The sequence below is a fragment of the Anas acuta genome, chromosome 27 (genome assembly GCF_963932015.1).
Source record: "Anas acuta chromosome 27, bAnaAcu1.1, whole genome shotgun sequence".
Taxonomy (NCBI): domain Eukaryota; kingdom Metazoa; phylum Chordata; class Aves; order Anseriformes; family Anatidae; genus Anas; species Anas acuta.
In genome coordinates, this window is record NC_089005.1 from 4,980,887 (window position 1) to 5,006,320 (window position 25,434).

Genomic DNA, 25,434 nt, shown 5'->3' on the forward strand with positions numbered 1-25,434 from the left:
TGATTGTTGAACATATAGCACTTGATTAAGCAGAGATTTTGGGAGCAGAGCTGGAGTTTGCAGAGAAAGATGAGTCCCTGACAAGTTCCGCATCTCATATTCTTGACTTGGTACTCCAAATAAGAAAGCCAATCGTCATTTCTTCTTTGTTTTCACTTGCATAGCAGCTGCTTTAATCACCCTTCCTGCATGTCGCATTCCTGCAGCAACTATCTGTCTGTATTCCTAAACTTAGAGAGGCATCAAATTTTCTAATGGATGCCAGGTACCAGGCTAAATGCCCAATAGCTATTGGGGTCAGTTTTGCATTCCATGCATGTCACTATAATAGTTGTGTTTTGAAGCCAGGATGGCACAACTGACATGAACTATAGTTCTTAGAATTATAATTCTTAGTTATCTATTTCTGATTTTGGCTGGCCATTTAAATAGTTCTAAAACAGGTTTTCGTCTACCTGAGAATGGTAGATGATGATTGTAGTGACAATGATAGAGTACAGTGATGTTTCATAAATGATTAGGAAAGGAAGGAAATTGTATGAAAACTAGGGTTCACTTTGCACATTTATAGAGGATTTTTCATGCTTAACCAAGTGATAAAAATGACGTTTATGTAACGTCATTAGCCAGAAGATGATTTACAACCATGATTGATACTTAACACTTTCTAATATGCTTGCTAGTTATTTATACATCTTATCACTCCCATTCAGTGTGTCTTAATGAGAATTTAGGTATAAGGCAAAGCTGCATCCAGCAAAGCCAGATGCGAGGAAATGTGGAGAGGATTTATATAAACCGTCCACGTTGGAATTTGGCCAGTGATTTACAAGAGGAGTAGTGTTAACCTTGAAAAACGCAAACAGTTACTTAAATCATAGAATCATAGAATCATAGAATCATTAAGGTTGGAAAAGACCTTCAAGATTGTCTGGTCCAACCATCACCCTATGACTAATGTCACCCACTAAACCATGTCTTTAAGCAAAAGGTTTATTTTTCCTTGAACGCCCCTGGTCAACCTGTTCCAATGCCTGACTGCTCTTTCTAAAAAGAAATGTCTCCTCATTTCCAACCTAAACCTCCCCTGGAGCAACTTGAGGTCATTCCCTCTACTCCTAGTTACTCCTAGTTAGTCATTCCCTCTACTCACTAGTTATCTGCAAGAAGAGGCTGACTCACAGCTCCCCACAACTTTCTTTCAGGTAGTTGGAGAGAGCAATAAGGTCGTCCCAGCTTCAACTGAAGGTCTAATCTCTGAGTTTGGGCAAATACTCTGTTGCTTTCAAACTGAAGATGATTCTACCAGTTAGGATTTTGAGTCTAATGATAGTGTTACAGAATAAGAGTTAGTTGCATTGGTGTCTTTTGGAGATAAATTTGGCAGGTTTCGCTCTGATACCCCAAGTTCACTTGGTTTTGAACAAGGACTCTGTTACCCAAGGCACCTCTTGCACTGCAGACTGGTGCCAGACATTTCTGAGTAATGAGCTTTTAGCCACAATACTTCTGTCTGAAATGCCATCTTCCCAATGGCTTGGTTTTGCATCACATAGAAATGCAGGGTGCATACTGGATCTGATCACTTCAGTCCCAAGCAGGGATCACTGTGGTTAATCTGACATCACTGATACACTGTTCTTTGACTGTATTTGAACTCTTCTTCCCCCACAGTTGAGATTTCTGTGATTTCTCTAAGTATTCATCAGCCTCTGCACTCCAGAACACAGCTCTTCTCCTCTGTTCTGTCCAAATGCTCTTGGACAGCACATAATGGGCCTGTGAGGCAGCTTCCCTGGCTAGATGTGATGGGATGATTTGCAACTTGGCTGTAAATGAGTGGGACCTGGAAGAGAGCCCAGATTCCAGAGCAAATCTGCTTCTTTTTTTTTTTTCTTTTTTTTGACAAGTACTGTGTGTGAGTCCTTAAGGGAGATGGAGGAAGATGGGGACTGTAAAGTGCAAGGAGAAAAATTTGACTGTTGAAAATTCCAGTTCCTTGTTGCTCCTGGGAATTTTAAAACTGTGGTGGTATTTCTGATGCAATATGATTACTCCTGCATTGTCTGGGACTGGAAACATTTTGTGCACAATCCACATTCACCAAAAGAAACATCAGTGGGGATTATCTGAATGTCTCTCCTAGATAGCAACAGGAATTGCGGGGGCTGGTTCCTTCACCACCGGGAGCTGTAGAGCATGAGCCCCTGTGTCTGCTGCCTGAACTTTCTGGGACTATGGCCCTGATTCAAAATCTGTGTGTGAAGGTAGTGCTCTCCTTGCAAGGCAGTCTTAATGCTGGTGGCTGCAAGAAGCTCATAAACCTTTCCCAATACTAGGTTCAAGTAGCTGGAATAAGAAGGGACTGCGGAGAGTCATCTGAAAGACTTGAGAGGATATGATTTCATCGTTCAGCTCTGCTTGTTCCAAAAAGGACCTCAATTCAGTGTTCAGCAGTAGATGACTGACTGACTGCTATTTAAAATGGCAGCCATAGGAGGGGAAAAGCCAATTTGTCTTAATGCTTTCACAGAAGGTCAGTTAAAATGCTTCTGTTGTATTTTATTTCCCATTTCCAAAAAATCAAAATAAAATGGGATAGGAAGAATGAAAATTCCATTCTAAAAAAGTTACAAATTTCAAATTTTTTAAGCTGCAAATTTTAGTTTAATTTAGAGAAATCTTAAGGAAAATCTCTTGACATATGTGCCTTGTCTGAATGACAATTCTTTGCTTCCCTATTTATCAATAATCTGCTGTTTCTTTTGCTACAGAATCATTTCAGGTTGTCGTGAGGGGAAATGGATTTCGACATGCCCGTAACGTCGACAGAGTACTCTGCAGTTTCAGGATCAATGACACAGTTACTCTCAGTAAGCTGTTCTGATTTTTTTTTTCATGACTGTATTAGCAGGCATTTGCCTGGAAAACATTTAGGATCTTCAAATACTTTGACTGTGAAGGCAATAATTATAGGATGAGGAGCTATTAAATTTGCAGAAGGGTATGAAGTTGAGGGAAAGCCAGCCTCAGCACATGGCTCCATGAAGGGTTATGAGACAGGTAGGTATAGTTAAGCTTGTATCCAAGAGGAAGGTAATGGCACATACTGGTCAGAGCTGCCATGAATGTAAAAAATAACAACAATAAAAAAATACATGCTGTGAACCCAAATTAAAGTTTATCTAGTATTTTTACTGCATAAGCTTTTACTGTAGTTGGTGAGGGTGGAGAGAGCTGCACCTTTGTATTTTACAGTCAGTGATGAAGGGTTTGTAAAACTGGCCCCAGTTTGTGCATGTGTAAGGCAAAAGTGAGAAAAAAAGGATGCAAGTAAGTTTAAATGGATCCTGTCAAGCAGTGAAATTCTAGGGATGATTATGACTTCTCTGGAATCCAGCATTCATCCTCAGGCTCTGGTAAAAGCATAATCATCTGGTCCATATGAGTAACAGGTTCATTGCAAAGAGAATATTTTTTTTAGAGGAAAACTACTGTTGGTATTCTGTGTTGCAACTTGGATAGCTAGTAAGTGAATACACATGTGAGCAGTGGAGAGGACTAAATATAGAAGAAAAGATACTTGTCTGTGTAGTGCATGTCTTGCTGGACTAAGTGTGTAGCAAGGTCAGTTCTGTTTCTCTTCTTTTCTGTATTTTGGTGGTACTTAGTAGGCCTGTTCATGCAGTTCAAATAAATACTCTTATTGGAAGCTGTGTTGGTACAATGGCTAAAGTAATGCTGTGTTTCTCTGGATGAAGCTTGGAATAACAGTTTCCTCTGCAGAATTTACCAAGCAGAAGAAAAACATAGCCCAACTCCCGTAAGTTGCTTTTTTCTGACAAATGTGATATCCATATTAGCCCCTGAGTGTCTAGTGTTTTTTGTAAAGGGTAGTGAGGACCACTTAGCTGGAAGAACTAATGATCCTATTGTTCTCACCTGGCATACCTGCAAACCCACATAGGAAACCAGGTAGAGTAATTCATAGCTCATGCCACTAATGACAGTAGAATTCATTTTGCCTATCATGGAATTTATTCAGAAGCTGCTTGATAGCTTTGGAAGTAGTCCAGACTCTTTTAAGTATAAAATTGATGCATTACTTAGTTTCTTACATGTCAAAGTCTAATGGCTCAATGTTGGACTTGCTCATGCTTAAATATCTGTTTAATTTTCTCTTTGAGGAACTGTTTGCTAAGACTGTTGACTTTGAGAGGAATGCCAGTAAGCATTCAAGGCAGGTACATTTACAATGAATGTGTGTATGTAACTTGTCCTGAATGCTTCTGTGCTGCTGTGCTGGCCTCCACAATAGTAGACAGGTTTGGGAGTTGCCAAATCTTGTGCCACTTAAGAGAAAGCTTGGCTGGCTGTGGTTGCTTAATTCAGATACATGTGAAGAGCAAAAGTTGAAGGGTGAAGAGTAGAAAGGAACAAATGGGATTGGAGAGGGAAACAAGGGAGGAGGCCATTACAAGCAAAAAGCACAGGGTGTGAACCATGGTAAATTCATTTTTTTGGGGACATTTCCATGCAGCCCACAGAGATAAGTATTTGAGATGTGTGAACGGGTGACAGGTGCCTTTCAAAACAGAAGGGTACAGGCAGCCACAGATTCATGCTTTTCCTTTTAAGCTCCGTAAAATCTAACACAAAACTTATGTGGCTATTACTCCTTGAATCTGGATCATGACTGGTATCATTTAGGTATTGAAACGTTTGGTTTCTCCCAAGGGTTCAGGTCCAAAGTTTTGTTTGGATCATGTCTTATAAAGTCTTCAGCAGTTCTCTAAGCTGGGCAGGAGAACTTCTCTTCTCTCTCCACCCAGAAGGTTCCGGTGGAACTTCTGGTCAAATATTTAGAGTTTTTCTTTTCATCAAAAGCCTGAAGTCGCTTGGTGCAAACCCAAAAGACTTTACATTTGGTTACTGGAAGCTGACAGATTGTGGCATTCTTAGAGCTTGCATGTCTTCTGCTTTTCAATTGAACCAGGAATATCTTGTATCAAACAAATAATTTGTGTGAAAATTGCCACTTTGTAGAGGAACTATTTTCAATTCAAGGGAGACATTACCAGAGGATTTCTCAAGCAGTTGTATTTTGTACTAAGAAATGCATAGGCATTGATAATGGGAGTTACAAGAGCTACAGCAATACCACTCAGCATGACAGAAGCGCAAGTTTAGGAATGCCCATGTTACCCTACTGTAGCTTGACCTGGCATTCTTTTAAGTCCTGAAAATTCCTCAGACCAGATATCCTTTTGAGAAACTTGTATTGCTGATGAGCTCTAAATAAAGACTGATTGGGTCAATGTGTGCAGCATTTCAGTTTGAGGACCACCAGGAGCATGATTTGTAACCTGTATGGGATGGGATAAGAGCTACATTTGGTTTGTTAAATTATACCCACATATTGCTTGTGGTTGCAAAGAACTGTTTGGATTATGGCTGAAATAGAGCATTTTTTCTTACAGTGTAACTTTTGCTCTAAGTAACATCCTAATCAATTAAAAAGCATTGGCTCTCAATGTCAGATTTATTTATTCCATATTATTTATTTATTTAAACTCAAGGCTGAGAAATGTGAAGGCTGTAAGGAGTCTGTGTTAGGAAGAAGACTGTTTTTCCTTCTGTTGAAGTAAATTGATTGGTGTTCTTGCTGTTTATTGCAATTAGTAAAGAGAGGTCATTTCCTAAAAGCTTTAGAGGAGGACAGCAAGCAGGTAGTACCAGTGAAACTGCACATCCTGGACATTAAAGGAATTTGGGCCAATGTCGACAAAATCTGTCTCTGTGACTGGCATTAACTAATGTCATGGTTTTTGGAAGAACTAAGAATAAAATGCAATTATCAGCACTGCGGTTGTAGGCATTAGCTTAAAGATCAACCTTCAAAACATTTCAGAGTCAAAAGAGTGAAAGGAGTGAGTGAGGCTCTAACTTACAATAAGCTAGCACAGCATATCAATCTTGAAAGCTAAAATTTGAGTACAGAATGTGGTATGACAAATAGATAAAATTAGAGCAAGGACAGAAGTTAAATTCTGAGTTGCATTTCTGACTGTAAAATACTCAGTGGTACAACTGGCAGTCTCAATAGTATTGCCTTTAATCCATTGACACTCAAATCTCCCAGTAAACCTCTTTGGGGAGACTTTACAATGGGTTAACATTACTGGGGAATCTATTTTCAGTACATTATACTGTTAAACAACCACAGAAGGAGATTAAGCAGCATGTGAAGGAATGCAAAAGGCAGATGTGAGCTCAGGGGAAATGTGCCTTCTGGAACAGGGATGAAGATGATGCTAAAAACAGTCTTAGCAGTGGTCTTGTGGAAGGAAAGAGTTTTGTGGTGAACTGCACTGCAAATACTTCTGCTAAGAGGAAGGCTTGTAAGCTCAAACACAGCAGGGCTTCTGAAACTGAAGGTGTCCACTTGGCAGCACCAACAAAGAGTGATTAAATGCCTTATGGGGATTCAGAGCATACAAAAAACAAACAAACAAACAAAAAACCCCAAACAGATAATTAAAATGTAGTTGATGTTCATAGTCTCGTTCTGTGATTCTTCTTAACTTTCTGTTCTGGGAGGTTTTGTTTTGTTTTGTTTTTTGTTTTGTTTTGTTTTGTTTCCCCTTTCCCAAGCTACCTATACAACACCTGCTTGAGTTCAGTAAGAAATATCTGGAGGGCAGCCTTGCTGAAAGGAACCTGGGTGTCTTGCTGAACACATGAGCAGTGCGCTGCTAGGAATGAAGGCAAATGGGATCCTGGGCTGTATCCCAGGGACACTGCTGGCAGAAATCAAGATGTGATCATCCCACTCTGCTCAGTGCTTGTCAGCCTACCCCTGGAGTGCCCCAGTTCCACTCCCCACAACTCAAACAAACTACAGACAGACTGGAGATGGTCCAAAGGAGGGCTGTGAAGATGACCAAAAGGCTGGACAAGCTGACTTAGGAGAAAATACTGAAGGAATTAGGTCTCTTCACCCTGGAGAGGAGAAGGCCCTGGGTGACCCCAACACCATATTCTAGTACTTAAAGGGCATCTGCAAGGACAAGAGAAGCTCTCTCTTTACAAGGAGCCGCATGGAGGAGAAAAGAGGCAACAGACACAAGTTGCACTGTGAGAGGTTTTGTCTTGATATAAGACAGAAGGACATATTTAATGGTGAGAACAATTAATCACTGGCAGAACCTCCCCAGGGACATGGTGGCTAGGGTTGAAATGAAGGTTCCACAAAAATTTAATTCTTTAGGACATTTGAACCATCTCCCCACTTCCCAAGTTCATCTGCAGTTAGTAACTTGCAGCCACAACTGGAAGAATTTATTGTTCAGAAAAAGATAAGGAAGGAAGAGAAAACTACCCAGTTCAAAAGCTGAATTACTTTAGGATTGGTAGCTTCAGTCTTGAAATACTATTGCCAGTTGACAGTGCCAGCAGCATTCTTGTGAATCTCTTCTGCAAGACAAATGGCCTGTTGAACCTGAGTTGTGCAAAGCTATGGGGATGCAGATCCATTGAGCAAGCTGTGACAGGGACTCTGTTTTGAAAGACAAGGAAGCTTGGTTGTCACATACGTACCAGTAGCTGTTTCTCTTTAGAAGTGGGAGGGACGGTCTTGGAAAGGGCATCGTTACTCTATTTTCCCAAATTGTGTGCTCTTGCGTTCTTTAATAATTTGCTTTCAAGAGCTGCAGCAAGATGTTTGTGAGTTCCAAAGGCCTGAAAAATGTGGATATTGGCCTTAGTTTGAATTCTGTATTCAGAGTTTTAAAACATATCTGTATCTCATATCTGTATCTTACAGAGAAAAAGTGTTGGAAGCTGTATACGAAATGAGTACACTTCTAGTTCAAGTTTACAAATTGTGGAATTGATGTGCAGCACTGAAGGTATCTGCTCCAAGTGAGCTGATCACAGGCAAGATTGTGGATCTCCTGTCTCTCAGCCTAGTACTCTTCCTATGGTTTATGGGGCTGCTCTAGAAGCTAGAGATTTGGTGCAGATCTCCTTTCTCAGTGACCTGTTCTTCGTTCACCTCTGCCCCCACAGGCATCCAGCAAGTTTCCTTGTCATGGTCCTCTTTGCATTGTAAGTCCAGGATGGGACTGTGAGGCTAAATAGAAGACAATAAATAGAAGTAACTAAATACTGGTTCTGCCAGCTTTGTGAGGTAGGGAAGGGATACTAGTGCTATCCTTTTTTCCACTCCTGTGTGAAGTCTGTTCAGCACTTGATTTGCTGCTTCACTTTTTCCTTCAGAGAAGATTACTTGCTGTCTTGTAAACAGCTTGAAAGTTATCTCTGTTACTTGTGGCTACGCTAGCTGTGACCTGCCATCTGTGCTGCTCTCAAATCCTAATAGCTTCTCAGCTCAGCTTCCTCAGAGTTAGGCTGGCTCTGAAGAAAGACATTAATTCCTTGAAACATCCTAAAATGTCCTCCATCAGCTTCCCGCTGTTCAATGAATCCTGTCCATGGAGACACAAGAACATGCAGTGTTGCCAATAGGAGGAACTGCTTGCAAGGGTTACCTCACTCCCAAACACTGTGACACATTGGTGGGGGTGAGGAGGAAGACTCCTTCCTCGTTTTTTGTGTGCTAACTGCCTGTGTAGCAGATTTTTTATTTTTATTTTTTACAGTGTCTGTCATCGTAATTTCATAGTAGCTTTCAGGAAAGATAAAATTCTCTTAAAGCAACTCATCGGCTTTTTTGTTTGAACCTGTCTTCCTGTGTCCACAAAATGACCATGGAAAATAAGGATATGGACCAAATATGTTTTACACCCTCTGACCTGATATATTCTTTGTGTCATGAATCAATACATAGGTGAAAAGTGAGCTCATTCTCCTTGGCACTACACCAAGACTGCTCAGTTCATTTTGCACAGTCCTAGACTATTTGATGCAGTGACCTGGAAGAAAAAGGCCATGAACTCCATCTGAGTTCAAACTGTTCCCAAGCTGAAGGAATTCAACAGTTGCTCATCACTGTTCTAAGACTCAAGTCTCTCCTGGTGGAAATTGGCACAGCTTTAAGTTTAAGCTGCTCTGTGTGAGAATGTATCTCAGTAATTTTGCTTTACTGTGGCCTGCAGCTCCAGCCTGTATTCTCAGAGTGTCTTTGTGGCACTTTGCTGCAAACAGTTTAACATAAGAGTTAACTCAATGGGAATTTTATAGAAACCTTATGGAGACTGGATAGCTCAGCTCTTTTTATTTGTTTGAAACTTCTCATCCTCTGATTGTATCAGGGAGTGAGGTATTTTTAAAGCTAACACTGAGCCAACAGTTCCTGAAACCTTACATTATCCCAGATGAGATGTAGACCAGCACAGCTAGGACTTGCTAAGGTCAAGGGCATGAGCTAATAGATTTTTATTAGGATTATTGGCAGAGATAAGTGGCAGGTGAAGAGAGCATCAGCTCATAGTGTTCATAACTATGGGATTAAAAAATATATTAAAAAAAATAATTAAATAAGGAACATCTGTAGAAACCATGAAGAGTATTTGGCTGAAGAGAACTGTAATCAGATGCATGTTCAACAGCAGGGTGTTTTCTGCCAGCAGCTAGACCTAGGTGAATTGGTTTCAGACTGTACAGAGTTAAAAGTAATTACCCAGTGTGGTGACTGGATAATGTGGCACTGCTTCATGGTGCTAAAATGTCTGTGTCTGCCCAAATTGTGCAGGATCCAGCAAAGATATCTCTGGGCATGGAGGCAAACTCTGTCTGAGGCAATATAAGACTTAATAGAGGGATGAAAGATTGGTGAGGATCTTTTGCACTCTAGTGATGCTCTGGATGCTTGGCCAAAACCAATTCTTAGCACAAGCCACCCTGAATTTTTCAGCACCAAGTAACAGAAACAAGGAAAAATGAGGCAAAGAGAAGGACTTACCCAGGTATCATCAAGTAAGCTGTACAGGGAGCTGTATCTCCAAACTGACCAACAAATGTCTTCTAAAAATTGTCCTCCCTTTTTAAAGCCTACCAAATTGTTTAATTTTCCCTCTTTCCTCTTCCTTCTCCGCTTCCTCTTCCACTTTCTTTTTTTCTGGCAGCACAAAACTTTTCTTGTGATATCTTTCTTACTTTCTTACAGCCCAGTCACTGTTAGTACAGGAAAATTCTGCTTTGCAGTCCCACTCTAATGTCTGATTTCTCCACTTGATCATGTCACTTTAAACCTCCATCAAATGTTTTCCTCTTATTTTCTTTTAGTGGCTTTTCCCTCTTTCCATTACAGTACTAATTAATGTCTATCACTGGACAAACAAACTCTGTCAGGTGTTTTGGGGATATGAGCTTTATGAAGGACATAACCTTATGTCTGTCCTTACGTCCTTCAACCTTATGTCTGAAGGAAAAGATATATTTCTTGGGTAAAAGCACACACCAAGGTGAGATAGCCATCCTCTTTTGAAGGGTGGCCCAAGCAATTGTTTGATTAAAAAATAAATCAAATAAAAGCATCAAAAGAGGAGAAATAGTCATGCATCCCTCAAATGCCCTCCCAACTCCTAACAAGTTGCAGTGTAGATACGTTTAAAAATAGGACTTATGTGCATTTGCCTCCAACAGACTTCTGTGTAGCTGCTTGTGCCAAGTGTGGAGGAACAACCGTGGGGCAGTCAGACAGAAGACTTGGGCTAAGTGAGCAGGAAAATCTCAGTTAAACGTGACATGCTTACCAATCTTGCTCATGTATACTGTATGCTACCAGGAGACCAAGATGGTCTGATGTTGGTATACCTGCACAAGGATAGGCAAAGACAAGGGGTAATGGCTTTAAACTAAAAGAGAATTGGTTTAGCTTAAATATAAGGAGGAATTTAACTGTGAGGACAGTGAGTCACTAGAACAGGTTGCCCAGAGAAGTTGTGGATGCCCCATCCCTGGACGTGATCAAGTCCAGGTCAGATGGGGCTTTGAGCAATCTGATTTAGTGGGAGGTGGCCCATGGAAGGGGGCTGGAACTAGACAACCTTTAAGGTCCCTTCCAACCCAAACCATTCAAGGATTCTGTAAGTATGACAGAGCTTATGGTGTCTGCTCCATGAGACTGATGTGAAACTCTTACATTGCTGGATCAAGACATGCCCCTGAAGGACTCCTCCTAGGGAGTGACCCTTCCATACTGGAGCACGTGCTGTTCTCCAGAGCTGACAGTTGTGAGCATGAGCAAATTAATAGTGTGGTGCTTGCCAAGTTCTGTTAGTAGTGTTTAAACTATGTGAGATTGGAGAACAGAACTGTAAGCACAGCAGATGAACCCACTGGAGAAAAAAAGCAATTCCTTCCAGATCCCTTCTCCCCATCTAAAGATCATTATGAATGTGATATCATTGTTCTCTGCTTATTCGTCTGTTCCCCCACCCCCATCCTCTAACTCAGCTCTAAATGGCTTTGGCATTCAAGGCCCATGTGTCCCTACACAAAGCAGAGCAATTATAGCATGATCTCAATGTGGTTTTCATTACAGCATTAACAAAACATTCACTTCTTATTTATGGGCCTTCTCAAAAGCAGTTTCTCTAGCTCAGTGTTCCAGTGTCTTTATGCATTCCTACCTCCCCACAAACTGGGTCTGAAATAAAAACTTTGCTTGCAGAGTTGTCACAAGGAGTGCATAAAGAGTCATCCTGGATGAACTAGAGATTTTGCTTTGGTAGGTGGTGCAGAGAATTATGCAGGTATTTTGTCTTTCTGAAGGAACAATGGAAGTGCTCCAGCACAGCACTACCCATCTCAAGTGGACTGAGGTACAAAGAGAGAACAACTTCCTTAGCACAGATGTTCCTGAGGGAGCCTTGTGTGAGAGCAGCCAGACTTCTGCATGATGTGGCTATACTGGTCTAACAGAAACCATAGTCCTCTCTCCTACAGAAAGCGAAGACCGGGTAAAAATGTTTAGAGATGTGCTTTAGTGGAACACAAATCATAAATACCTTTGTAATTAACAGGGATATAACAGAAGGAAATTCTTAGTCTATGATGTATGGAAAGTTTGGCAAACAGCTTTTGCAGCCTTTTCTGGACTAAAATATTGCTGATATGGCAAGCCCACCAATCAGCAGTTGCAATATTGCGGTGGCAATCCAAAAGCATTAATGCTTTCTTAAATCCTTCTGTGAGGGATCTTTGCAGCCGGTTTTCAATCTGCCGATGTTTGTTTGTTTGTTTTGTTTTGTTTTTGGATGAAACATTAACCAAAGTAAAGGTTGTTCATTTTAGCTTGGTTATATGGCTTAAAGTAATATTATCTTTCTTTGTCACCTTTGGGTTTTTGTTCCTCTCTTTTATTGAGTTTTTCTCTTCTGTGTTAAAACATCATGCATATATCGAAGCTTTTATTACTATAGTTGGGAAGTACTCCAAGTTCTGGCTTGCCAAAAGGTTACACCCTGCTAATGGCAAAAGAAACTAGTCACTAATGCTGGGATTAATAGGTTTTACAGGCTACAGATAGTTGTCAAAAGGTATAGAAATGCTCAGTAGTAAATTACAGGAATTTGAGCAGTATAAAGTACCTTGTTGAAAGGGCATCCACAGAAAACAGATGTCTTTTGGGGAGATGTTTGACCTTTTTCCATTTCTGCACAGAGCTGTGAATAGTTATTCTATTTTTATGACTGACTGGTTTTAGTTGCCCATTTATATGTGCCCTATAGACTTTGCATACAGTGAAAACCTTGTTTTGCTTGATGGAGTGATTAGGGGTGCATAAGCAAGGAGCAAAGTGTGTCTTCAGGGTAGACTTTCTCAGAGGTGAGGAATTGCAATATTTCCTGAGGATGCCTAAGCTCTGGTGCCTGAGATCTGATCAAGGCCCTTTCTGTAAAACTGGCAAAGGAGGCCAGATGACTTCTGAAGGGTTGCACAGCCAGCTAGCGGTCAAGCTGAGAAGGGAAACTGCTTCCCATGCAGCAAAGTCAGCAACATGGAGTGCGCTGCCCCTGCACTCCACAGCTCTTCCACTAGCATTGTCAGTTGACAGGAGTCCAAACCACAAAGTTAAGATTTGGCATGAGATCTGGAGCTTGAGAGCATTCAGGCTCATCTCTTACTGCACAGGAATACAGCAAGCTTTTTCTGTAACTAACAAAAAAAAAAAAAAGCAGCATTCTTTCAAATGCATCCTGCAGATATGGGTGCAATAGCAGATGAGAAGTGTTGTTTTGTTTGGTTTCTCAGTGTAAGTTTTCCAGGAAGGAGTCAGATGGCCAGAGTTATGCAAACCAAATGGATCATCTTTTGTTTAGAGCAAAGAAAAAGTCACTCATTTTTGTGGTGAAACACAAGCATTCTCCAAACAAAATAATATCTCCCTGTAGCCAGCCTGGCCAGCCATGAGTCCCCTCTTGAGAATCCAAGTCTGATAAACTTTCTAGAGAGGCATAGATTTGATGCAAGTTAGGGCTGGGTAGGGAGAGAAACAGAAACAAAAAGCTAATGAAATATAAGTAAAAAGCAGTCGGTTTTTTTTGTTGTTGTTGTTGGTTTTTTTTTAGTGAATGCTGGCACGAAGCATTCTTTGGCTTTGGCTGCCAGTGTTTGGCTGCAAAGGAGAAAACAAGACATTGGTCTTCATTCTCTTGTCATGTGTGTGCTGAGACATTGTCATTAATTCATGGGAGTTAATTATATCTTCATAAATCAGGGTGAGAACAGCCCCAGAGTACCACAGGGCCAGACTCACCACTGCTATGCATCTTCCATGATCTAGCAAAGTAAGTGGGAAATGCTCCTGCTTTGATTTGGTAACTCCATTGCAAAACTCACCATGAATCCAGTGTTATACTGTAGGAGATGTGTGAGGGGCATGCATTATATCACTATGTTGTCTGTCAGCCTCTCTTTTAGTGAAGAAGTCATCTTGTAGATGATGTGGAGCTCACAAAAAAATAACCTGTGCTAAAAATGTCCCCTGTTAATGTTTAGCATAGTGGAAATATTAGAGTGTGCTCTTGTACTGAGGGTGTGGGAAAATAGGAGTAATATACAGTACTTTCCAGGCCAACAGCAGGAGCAGGGATCTAGAGGGATCACAGGAGCTTGAAAACTGCTCTCAGTAGCTGAGCCATGATGCAGAAGTGCAGCCTATTTGTGAAGACCATATGGCTGGCTGAAACGTTTCATTTTCAGCTGTTTGCCTGTGTGTTAAACAGCCCTTAACAAAATAACTGCTGTGGGCAACCCAAAAATTCAAGTGTGTGTATATAGGCATGGGATTTGCTGGAAGCTGAAAGTATAAGGAAAACTTCAGCAAAAGCTACAACTTTTCATTGCTGTTTCATTTTTTAATGGAGTGTAAAAAAATAAACATTCCCTAACCTGCCTGAGGAAATCATTCTTTATTTTGTTGCCAAAGCAAAGAAACACACCACTATGAAATGGAGATTATAATGTGTGATAGGTATTGCTAGAGCAATATTCTTTCGAAAATTTTGCATTCAGTGAAAACTTCCTATAGGAATGTCTGGGGGAGAAGTCTTGGCTTGGGGAGTCCTGTTCCTGCACTGAGGGGACAAGCTCTTGCAGTCTTTAGCTCCTCTCTTCTTTATGTCTCATCTGCTGCAGTAAAACATGCTGTGTGACCTTGCTTCTGAGTGAACCCTGCTGAGCTAACTGCTGAGAACAGGGCCAGGGTCAGTGGTGCTCCACTGCCATCGTGCTAGTAATTAGTAGACTACATGCATGTGAACAAATTTCTCAGCATCCAAGAGAGAGCAAGGCTTACAAATGATGCAGAAATTTCTTTCAAGAAGGTTGCCATGTTCTCTTTGTCTTATGTCTCTTCATAGCTTTTCCTTTCTACTGGCACCTTACGTGGAATTGTAGCTTGCACCATTTTCCTCAAAAACAAAACAAAACAAACAAACAAACAAACAACAACAAAAAAAAAAACCACAACAGAATAGCTCAACTCTTCATTAGATTGCTAAACAATTTGGCTAAACTTTCACCCTTGCTCCTTTCCATCCCCTGTTGCAATCAGCAATGCCAGCTAGGCACTAAGCACTGTTTCAAACCTTGCTTATTATGTGCACTCTGGGAAGCTAAGTGTACCATGCAGCTGTGAAGTGATTTTTATTGGTTAGAAACCCTGGCATTGCTTTCTGTATTTCAAACAGCAAAGCAAGATGGTGACGTTCTTTTCTTTTGACATAGTGTTGTAGAAAGAAGGAATCTTCTACCCTGCAGTATGTAGAGATGAGATTCACAATTTGGACTGATGATGGTATTTGAATCTGCCAGGAGAAGGGCCTTCCAACAAAATTAAAATTTTATCTGGAGATTTTTAGGAAAGCTGGTAATACTTGGTAACTGGTCTCATTTCGTATCTATGTAGGCATATCCATAGAAGACTCTAGAGGTGGTTATAAATGCAGCTGAGTGAAAGCTTTCTGATGCAGTGACATACTTCCATAAACTGCTGATTCAGCAGAATCAACTCATTCTGTAGGAATGTTTGGTTTCCAGCCAGAAAAAAAGAAAGAAAGAAACCAGCCTCTCTGCCTGTTTTTCTGCCAACCTACCTGATCTCTAGTCAGCTGGCAAATGGGCTGTGAAGTTCCTTGGGATCCCCATCTCTCTGTGACCAGAGATAGTATAAAGTTCAGTTTTAAGTCCTCAAAAGGGTAGTAGCTTATGTTCCTGTATCTGAGACAATCTCCTATTGATATAATGTATAGATATATATTCACTCTGCTTTTAAAACTGTAGCATAATTTAGGTAGGAATGTTTCAGTCTGTCTTGAAATTGTGAAATTTTCCATAATACACAGTTTTTTTCACCCAGCTATTTCTAGTTATATGTAATCTCTTGCAGCTACATCCAAACATCCTATAGAGAACAGCTGTGATGTTTACTTTGAACATGTGAAAAGCTTTGGGTTTTCAGTTCTGTTGATGCGTGGCATGAGGTACTACAGCAGCACACAGCAGCTGCAGGTATGGTGAGGGTGTTGCTTGCAGGATGTGGCTGGCAGGTGGTGGTGGGCATTGGATGCCCTGAGCCCTGCTGTAGAGTGGTATTACCTCAGAATAACTACTGTGCCATAGCTTTTATCCCCTACAGAGTTTTTCATCTTTTTTATGCATTAAGAGTGAGCAAAAACATTATTCTAAACTTTGTCTTTAAGGCCTGTGTTACTGATCTGGTAATAAATACTAGTCTCTCTCTCTGTCTCTCCCTCTCTCTTTCTCCCCCTCTCTCTGTTTTTCCCAGATGAGAAGCCTTTTGTTGTGGAAGATACCTACTTACTCTGCCCGGCACCTGTACTACGAGAAGTTGGCATGTATGTCTTTTCTACATACTCAAATATTTACTTCACCTGTGGGAGAAATGATAGTCTGCCTCATCTTACTATGCTCTTGTTTTTATATGCATCTAGATCTGACTGTGGCTCTTGTGTTTTACATTTGAGGACCTCATAGTTTCTAGACTGCACATTTCACACAGGAAAATTTAAATGCTATTTTAGGTTACACAGAGCATTATTTGCCATCATTGGTCAGGGTTTATCAGGTATGGCATGTCTGCGTGCTAAAAACTGGCTACAGCATATTTTTACTGCTGGTATCAATAGATTTAGAGGCTCTGTTTGAAACTATCTCAATTGAGGGTAGATTATTAGTGGTTCATATGACTGTAAAAGGACTTCTGATAGAGTTTCCATCAAAAGTCCTATATTCACATTTGTCCTCCATCATATTTGAAAAGTCCAGCAATCAGACAAAGTCCCTGGTGACTGGAAAAAGGAAAACATCACTCCCATTTTTAAAAAGGGTAGAAAGGAGGACCTGGGGAACTACAGACCGACGAACCTCACCTCTGCCTGGCAAGATCATGGAACAGATCCTTCTGGAAGCAATGTCGAGCCACATGCAAGACAAAGAGGTGATCCAAGACAGTCAGCATGGCTTCACCAAGGGCAAATCATTCCTGACCAATCTGGTGGCTTTCTATGATGAAATGACTGCATCAGTTGACAAAGGAAAACCGACCAATGTCATCTACCTGGACTCCTGCAAGGTCTTTGACACAGGCCTTTGACATTCTGGTCTCCAAACTGGAGAGAAGTGGATTTAATAGGTGGACCATTGGATAGTGGATAAGGAGTTGGCTTGAAAGTCACACCCAGAGAGTGGTGGTCAATGGTTCTATGTCCAAGTGGAGGCCGGTGACAAGTGGTGTCCCTCAGGGGTCTGTCCTGGGACCAGTACTGTTTAATATCTTTATCAGTGACAGAGACAGTGAGATTGAGTGCACCCTCAGCAAGTTAGCAGATGACACTAAGATGAGTGGTGTGGTTGATACTATACAAGGAAGGGATGCCATCTGAAGGAACCTGAACAAGCTTGAGAAGCGGGCCCACGTGAACCTAATGAGGTTCAGCAAGTCTAAGTGCAAGGTGCTGCACCTGGGTCAAAGCAATCCTGGATATAAGTACAGACTGGGTGAAGCTGAGAGCAGCCCTGCAGAGAAAGACTTGGGGGTTCTGGTGGATGAAAAACTTGATAAGAGCCAGCAGTGCGTGCTTGCAGCCCAGAAGGCCAACTGCATCCCAGGATGCATCAAAAAAGAAGTGGCCATCAGGGGAGGGAGGTGATTGTCCCCCTCTGCTCTGCCCTTGTGAGGCCCTACTTGGAGTACTACATCCAGGTCTGGAGGCCCCAGCACAAGAAGTGTGTGGAGCTGTTAGAGTGAGTCCAGAGGAGAGCTACAAAGATGATCAGAGGGCTGGAGTACCTCTCCTATGAAGCAAAGGCTGAGAGAGCTGGAGCTGTTCAATCTACAGAACAGAAGGCTCCAGGGTGACCTTATTGCAACTTTTCAGTATTTGAAGGGGGCTTATAAAAAACATGGGGAGCAACTCTTTGCTCAGTCAGGTAATGACAGGACAAGAGGAAATGGTTTTAAATTGAAAGAGGGGAGATTTGGATTAGAGGTTAGAAGGAAATTTTTCACTCAGAAGTCAGTGAGGCACTGGAACAGATTGCCCAGAGGACCTGTGGGTGCTCCATCCCTGGAGGTGTTCAAGGCCAGGCTGGATGGTGCCTTGACCAACCTGATCTAGTGGGTGGCATTCCTGTCTGTGCAGGGGGGTTGGAGTTAGATGATCTTTAAGGTCCCTTCCAACCCAAGCCATCCAGTGATTCTGTGACTGTATGATTCTATGAAAACGATTTAAGTGCATGAACAGACATTTCTCTCTCTATCATGGGAGTAAAGAGAGGGAGAGCCAGTAGGGACAACATAATCCTCTTAATGACAGAAAAGCATTCCCATCTCAAAGGTGGAAAGTTTGTGCTGCTGATCCTAAACATAAAAAGATTCTGAATTCATCCTGGTTTGCATTTAATTCCTAACAACAACCTTTTACCAGAAATGAGTTGCCCAATCTTTGCTTTTCTCTGGGATCCACAGTCTACTCAGCTGTGCATCTGGCAGTTGCGACTTCCCCTTTGCAGATAAAGAGAGCTCCAGACTCAGCACAGGGCCGATGTGCTCCTGGTCTCTCTGTAAACAAGAAGATGCTTATAGAGGAGGGACTAACTAGATATTTTCATACCCAGGTCTAGCTAAAAAGTGAACAGCACTTAAAGATGCAAGATGTTTCCTCACTATTATACTGTATCTATTAGTATCAGAGGTATACTTCTAGGCTTTTGTAATCAAAGACTTAAGATACAGTATTCCAGCAGTAAGTAGCATTCTCTAAAATCAGTCAGGAGATCAGAGACAACTTGACAATACATGTGGCTGAGGAAAATATGATACACTTTTATGTGTATACTGTGCCTATGTTCATCATGGGGTTTAAAGAATGCAAACTTGAAAGAAAGCTACTTGCGCTGGCAGATTCTGGTTAATCGGCAGTTGTGAATTGGAGTGCAGGGGTGAGAGCACCAGCAGTGTGAATTAGCCTCTAGGAAAGTCTTTTCTGTGTATCAGGAGCCCAGATTCCAGATGATGTTATCTATCTGAGGATTGTGGGCTGGCTGGCCTGACATATTGCTTGTGTCTTTTTTCAGGGAAGCAGCTCTTCAAGTTAGTATGAATGACGGTCTGAGCTTCATCTCCAGCTCTGTCATCATCTCCAGCACACACTGTGTAAGTTCTCATTCACGTGCTTAAGTAAGATGGTGCATTCAGTAAGATGGTGATACTTAGCAGAAGTGTTTGTTACACTGGTATTAGGGCTCACGAGTTTAGGACTTGTTTGTGTGAAAGACTTGTTTCCCTCTTTTAAAAGTAAGCATGTGTGTGGTAGTTCAGTGTTTTCTGTATCGTGTGTACCATAACGTGGCAAAGCTCTCATGTCTTCAGTAAAAAACTCAGCCTCTGTATATGCTGTAGGATGTGCAGACCAGAACATAACTGGCATGGGTCTGGATGTATCTATGCCTGTTTTTCTATTGCACAGTGAATGAGAAGCAAGTCTTCTGGCTGTTTTAGATAGTCTATTTCTTCTGTTTCCTTCACAATAATGGTGCCAATGGTGAAAGTGACACGGCAGTTGTGATTGCACCCTTGGTCTAGAAACCAGCATGGTTTCTAAAAGTAAAAAATAAAAAAAAAAATAAAAAAAAAAAGCTGAAGTAGCTGGCTTAAACTGAGGTCATGTCCCTTGGTGCCAGTAGTGAATCACTGTATTCTTTGTTCTCCGGTGGTAAGAGGTGAAGGACAATGAAACCACTTACAATTCATGGTATTGCTGAAGATGCTGCTTCTGCTATGTTGTGGCTGTTGGGAATAGATGGTTTAAATGGCTTGCAATAAGGGAAGTGGTGGAGGATTTTATTTTGAGCTCAGCACAACCCTTCATATTTCAGTGTATTCAGCTTTATTTGTCTGCAGAAAGACCTGTCTCCCATACAGAGAATTGCTGAGTCTCTGCTTTACTTCTCCCATGTACTGTATGGGCACATATTTTTTAGGAAAACTGAGTAATCTTGCAGAAGACCCAAAAGTCTGTCTATGGTCAATTTCTTTATTCCCTATCCAGTAAAGGTGTATCATGTTTCCATAGATGATAAGTGAAAGACCAAGCTGTGTAACAGCCAATCACCAGCAGTCTTCTGTGGTCCACAAAAGCTGACGCACAACATGAGGGAAAAAATCTTTTGTGTCACTTGATCTTGATAATTGTTCAACAATGACAAGATTGTAAGGAGAGACAGTTTACAGAGCTCACATGAGGACTTAGACTCTAAAACATATAAAAACATCTTTATGCCTTAAAAGAAGGGTATTTATCTTGTTAGACTTTAATTTTTTATTTCATCTTCTCTTTGCTCACTGGCGAAGACGTATTTGTGCTGTATGTTGGTAAATTATGGGAATACTTCCCTGTGTTTTGTTCATGAGGTAAGACCAGGGAAGAATTCTTAGAGAAAAGTTATTCTTTCATGATACTTTTTCTTCTGGGGACTGAATTATTTCCAGGTTACAGGAGGTGGAAAACTGGTTCTTTTTCTATTGTTTTAATGGCTGTAACATTTTTTTCCCAGAAATGCCTACAATTCACAGCAGTGCTTGCTAGTCTTTGATGCATCCAAACTGGGAAATAGGCTTTGCAATAGCAACTGGAATTTAAATACAGTTCATACATTCAAACCTAGAAGAAGCGACATTTAGTAGCTGCTTCGAAAACTATATCACAGGCTTCACTAGTTGAGGAAGTTTCTTTAGGGTTAACAGGCATTTTGTCTTTCTAGCAGGTTTGTTGTTGTTGTTGTTGTTGTGTTGTCTTTTAAGTTCTTTTAAAGATACAATTGTTTACTGAGACTACAATTCCCTCTTTGATTAAGGTTACAAGAGCACAAATCCAAAATACTCACCCATATGCTAAATGTGCAGCAAATGACTTGCTCAGTCAACTTTGGACCTAGAAAGTTAGGTCTGTTTGTTTGAAGATCTGCAGTCAAAATTGGACCGTCAGAAAGCTGTAGAGTCAAGTGATGGTAGCAAGTAGGGAAGAAAGCAATCAAGCTCCCTTCACTGTCTACAAGCTAGCAGTGGTTTGGCTTTTGCTTCCATAGTACATTTCAGAAACACTCAGGTTTGTAAAGAGCATAAAGTATAAAAAGTGACTTTTCCAAAAAGCGTCTTACGTGGCAGTTAGCTGTGGTTTAACACTGCACTCCACTCTCCCATTGATGCCTGGTCTTTGAACTCCAGCCTTTTTGCTCTCCAGGAATTTACTGGGGGAAGGTACAAGGCAAGGGCAAGCTTTAACAGTTCTTTATTTTCTTCCACAGTTTGACAACAAAACCTTTCTATGCAACATTTAAATAATTAGGAAAATTTTAAGACAGTATATCCCATTTTCCCTATAAACAATACCTTTCCTTTTCTATGAACTATCCACTTCAAGGACTATCTGGAGGTCATCCAGGGAAGCAGAAAAATCCGTAACACACATTTTTTTATTTTTACGAATGCTCATCCTTCTCCATCTAATTTGGACTAAAGAGATGCTGGGGTCTGTATTTCATGGAAGTCACCCTTGTTAAATTTCAAGCCATGAGAGCATTGTAAGGCATATCTCTGGTGAGCAGGTAACCAGGCTTACCTGCCCATGAGTTACAGCGATGGGTTTGCAGTCTCTGATGGGAATCTTTTGCCTGACATCATTCTGTAAGCATTAAGTAACCTTATGCTTTGCAGCAACAGCTTTTAAGCAGGAAGAGAATCTAGTCCACAATACCAAGTGATTAACTATTTCCAATACTTCATTTTTAATGCTATGACCTAGCTCAAATTAATGAAATGAGCAACTACTTTTGATTAAGAGTGTAGCTGAAATGGACAGCTACATTCCCAGTGAAAAAAGACAGAAAATGAACTCCTGAGTCACAAATAGGTATCTGAAGATCAGGAGAGATAGAACGTAGATGTCTGTCCATCTAATAAGCATTTTTTATCAAACTCGCTAGCAATAATTTTAGCATAAGATTTCATGCGAAGAAAGTTGGGCAAGTTTCTCACAGTTTAAATAGCAAAGTGATTTTATGCTAGCGTAGATCCTGATCTTTATCTAATATCTAAAGCCTCCTAGGAACAAGACAGCTAAATAAATATAAGTTTTACTGAGCTGTGAATACTCTAGAAGAAAGAAAACATTTTTCATCTTAGGCAAATAGGTCACTTCTTGGCAAGAAACAAGAGATCAAGGCCTTTGCCTTTTCCAGAAGCATATATGGCTTCAGTGCTGTAGTTCAGCAAGCCCTAACTCTCCGGTGACAGCCAGAGGCAGGGAGAGAAGAGAGCTTAGTACTCCTGTGTTCACATTGTGTTTTCTAACACCGAGAGCCAGCTGTTGAAAATGGGATATTTGTATTTTTTGCCTTACTCAGTGCAAATGTTCCTGTGCCCTTGTCCCTTTTAAGAAATGTCACAGTTTTGTGTCTCTGAATGCAATAACGCACATCCCTCTCTAGTACATATGGAAGCCCTCCGGGAACAGACAGAGCTTTTGCTTAAGCCCGTATTGCCAAACTGAAGTCATTATTTGCATTTTTTCCGCTTGAGGTGTAAAATCTGCTACAGCATTTCAACGTGGAGAAAATGAGAGCAGGTTTGGAATGAAGGCATACGTAATGACTGATTTCATCTCCTTCCTGGTCTGTTGAGAGAGAATTAAATACCTCTCACTTTCCAGCATTAAGTGACACTACTTGTCAAATCTGTCAACACCAAATTAGACCTCACCGGTGAATGCTGTTAGCTGTTTTTTTTTTGTTTGTTTCTTTTTATAAATGAGACACACATACAGCTGAAGCAGCTTCACAGCTTCTACCTGTTCTTTCAAATGGGGACATATAAATGAACAGATGGAATCCATTTGCCTGGAATGAATGTGCTTTGAGGGACTTCTTTTTCCTAGCTTTCTGATTCCTGAAATGTGGCGATCTTCAAGGCTTGCAGTCAAATAAATAAATAAATAAATAAATGCAAAGAATGAAATAAATTAAACTGCATGGGCTCTGTTGAAGCCTGCCTTTGGCTCAATTGCTTGTGCTTTTGAATATCAGCGTACAGGCATGATGGCATATGCTTTTATACCCCATTTCCATGGGTATCAATAAAATTGCTCATTTTGGTTCCCAAAATAAAATTGCCAGAAGTGCTTAAATTCTGTTTTTAAAGTGAATATCCAGGCTGTCATGGTTCTTCACTGCAATTCTTTCCTCTGATGAAAGGTAGTTGATTTTTCAGTTAATAAAAGAGAACAGAAGGCATTTGTAAAGTGACTTTTGCTGCAGAGGATCTTCCAGCATTTCCATTTTAAAGTACATTTTGTGAAGGCTTACAGTCACATAAATGTGATTTTTGTTGGATCATGTAGAGCAAAGTCATCATTTAAAAATAAGAATCAAAATTCCTCCAAATTGGCCCAGTTGTTTTTAAGCCCAAGGTATGAAACAGTCCATAAGAGGTCTTTGGGGACTTTATTTTATTTTTCTTCCTCAGGATCTTCAATATGAGTTTTCAAAGGCAAGGGAGTTGATTCACATACGTGAGGCCCTTTAAAATCCCTTGTGGTGAGTATCAGTCTGGAATTGGCCAAGGCACAAAGACTCATTAGCCAACAAATGAAACTACAAATACAAGGTCTTTGTGATAAGTCATTTTATATAGAATTTCCTAGCATTCCTTTTTGAATCAGCACAAAGAATGCATATCCCTGAAGAGAACAGTGGCTTTCAGGATGATAAGCGCTTGTGAACAACACTTCACAGTGCTGGGAGAAAATTGTTTTGATCACATTGCTTCTGCTGAGAGCTGGATGTTCCCAAGCTGAGCTGTGAACCCAAGCATGCACACCTGAGTTGAGAGCTGATAAGGCTTATATTATTGGGCTCTTGTAGCAATAAGGAAGGCTTGGTTGCAATATGTTTGTCCAGCCTTTCCCAGGTTTCAAGCCTTCTGAGACTCTTTGCAAAAGGAAAATAAATAAACAAATAAAAACAAAAAGATAAAAAAACAGGTTAGCCAAGGAGAATTGCTCTGCATTGCTGAGTGAAAGTCTTCCTTCCACCCTCTCATTAGTTTCTCAGGAATTTCTGAACTTTTCAGAACTTCCTTTGTTCTGGTTTGTCGTTATTTTGGCTTTTCTGCTGTTTGTCTCTAAGTCTTTAATAGGAAACCTGTCTGGACCATGCCAGATGTACCCAAAACAATGGTGTCAGAGCCCTGTCAGAACCTGGTGACAGAACCCTGTCTGTCAGGGTTGGAAAATAAAAGCATTCTGGAGAGAAACAAAGGGTATTGCACTGACTGCTTTGAGAGCACAAAGCAAGCTGACCCCAGTTAGTCACGTATCCACAGTGGGGTAGGACTGGAGCATACACTTTCTCAGATGATCCCCAAATGGTGATGTGCAAAAAGAAGCACATACTCCAGGGGGATGAAAATGGAAGGGCCATGACCTGCTGAAAAAGGATTTTTGATTGTTGGAAGAATGCAGTGATTTCTGTTCATCTGTCAAAAAAATGAAAAATGTAAAAAATTTAAAAAATGGGCCAGACACAGGAGCTGTTGTGGTTAGGCAAAGCATTTGTTTTGTTAAATTACAGAACACAGATGAAACCCTCTACCAGAATAATGCTACCTGTAATGAATGAAGCCTGTTTGTGTCCTCTCTGTGGATGGCCAATACTATTTCTTATTCAAAGATTTTGATAACTGAACACCCCAGACCAAGGATTACTGGCTGGCTTTTGGTAAAGCTGCAAAGAGTGGAAGGTTGGGTTTATTTCAAAAGCAAGAGGGTAACACTGTGTAAATCAGGGTTTGCAGAGAGAAGTTTAATCCTACCCTCCACTAACTTTTGTATTATCCAGTTAAATTAAAACAGGGCTGTCTTTGAGCATAATTTAAGATAGTATTTGGCCTGGGCTGTGAGACCACTGGCAGCAACCCCACCAGAACAAGGGAACCGCTGGAATGAGAGTGTTCCTAAGGTTGGAGACAATGTGCTGTTTATATGCTTTGCTGGGGGATAAGATGCTAGCATCTCAAGTATGACAAAGCTCAGCTGGCTGGAAGTATTTGATGAATTTGTCTCTTTGCTGGCTTGGTTTTTCAATATCTGCACCTCTTAAAAAGGTGCAGATTTATTTTTATTTTTCCACATGAAAGCTCTCTGTGGGGGAAGCTCTCCCTCTCCCCCTCCCTTCATATGATGAGCAAAGAGGCTGCATTATGACTGCATTACCTCAGCAGAAGAGAGCAGTGCAGGGACATCCAGGTGACCTCTGCTGCTGGAAGAAGGAGCTCAATTGCAGCCTTGAATGCTGAAGCCTGCAAAGGCCAGGTGGATGGAAAGGCAGGGCCTTGCTTCTGAAGAAATGTCCTTAAGGCTCCAACATCATGCTGGCTCAGGGAGAAGC

The 25,434-nt window shown here is 40.9% G+C and overlaps 1 protein-coding gene across 4 annotated transcripts in view; it reads left to right on the top strand.

The window, feature by feature from the left end:
* The window catches only part of ANTXR1 (ANTXR cell adhesion molecule 1), a 120,798-nt gene that overhangs the window by 29,831 nt on the left and 65,533 nt on the right, over window positions 1-25,434 (top strand). For all 4 annotated transcript variants that reach the window (XM_068662049.1, XM_068662048.1, XM_068662051.1 and 1 more), the window contains exons 10-12: window positions 2,775-2,873; window positions 16,259-16,328; window positions 19,069-19,147. In XM_068662049.1, the coding sequence (XP_068518150.1) occupies window positions 2,775-2,873; window positions 16,259-16,328; window positions 19,069-19,147 (248 nt within the window). The remainder of the gene's footprint in view (window positions 1-2,774; window positions 2,874-16,258; window positions 16,329-19,068; window positions 19,148-25,434) is intronic.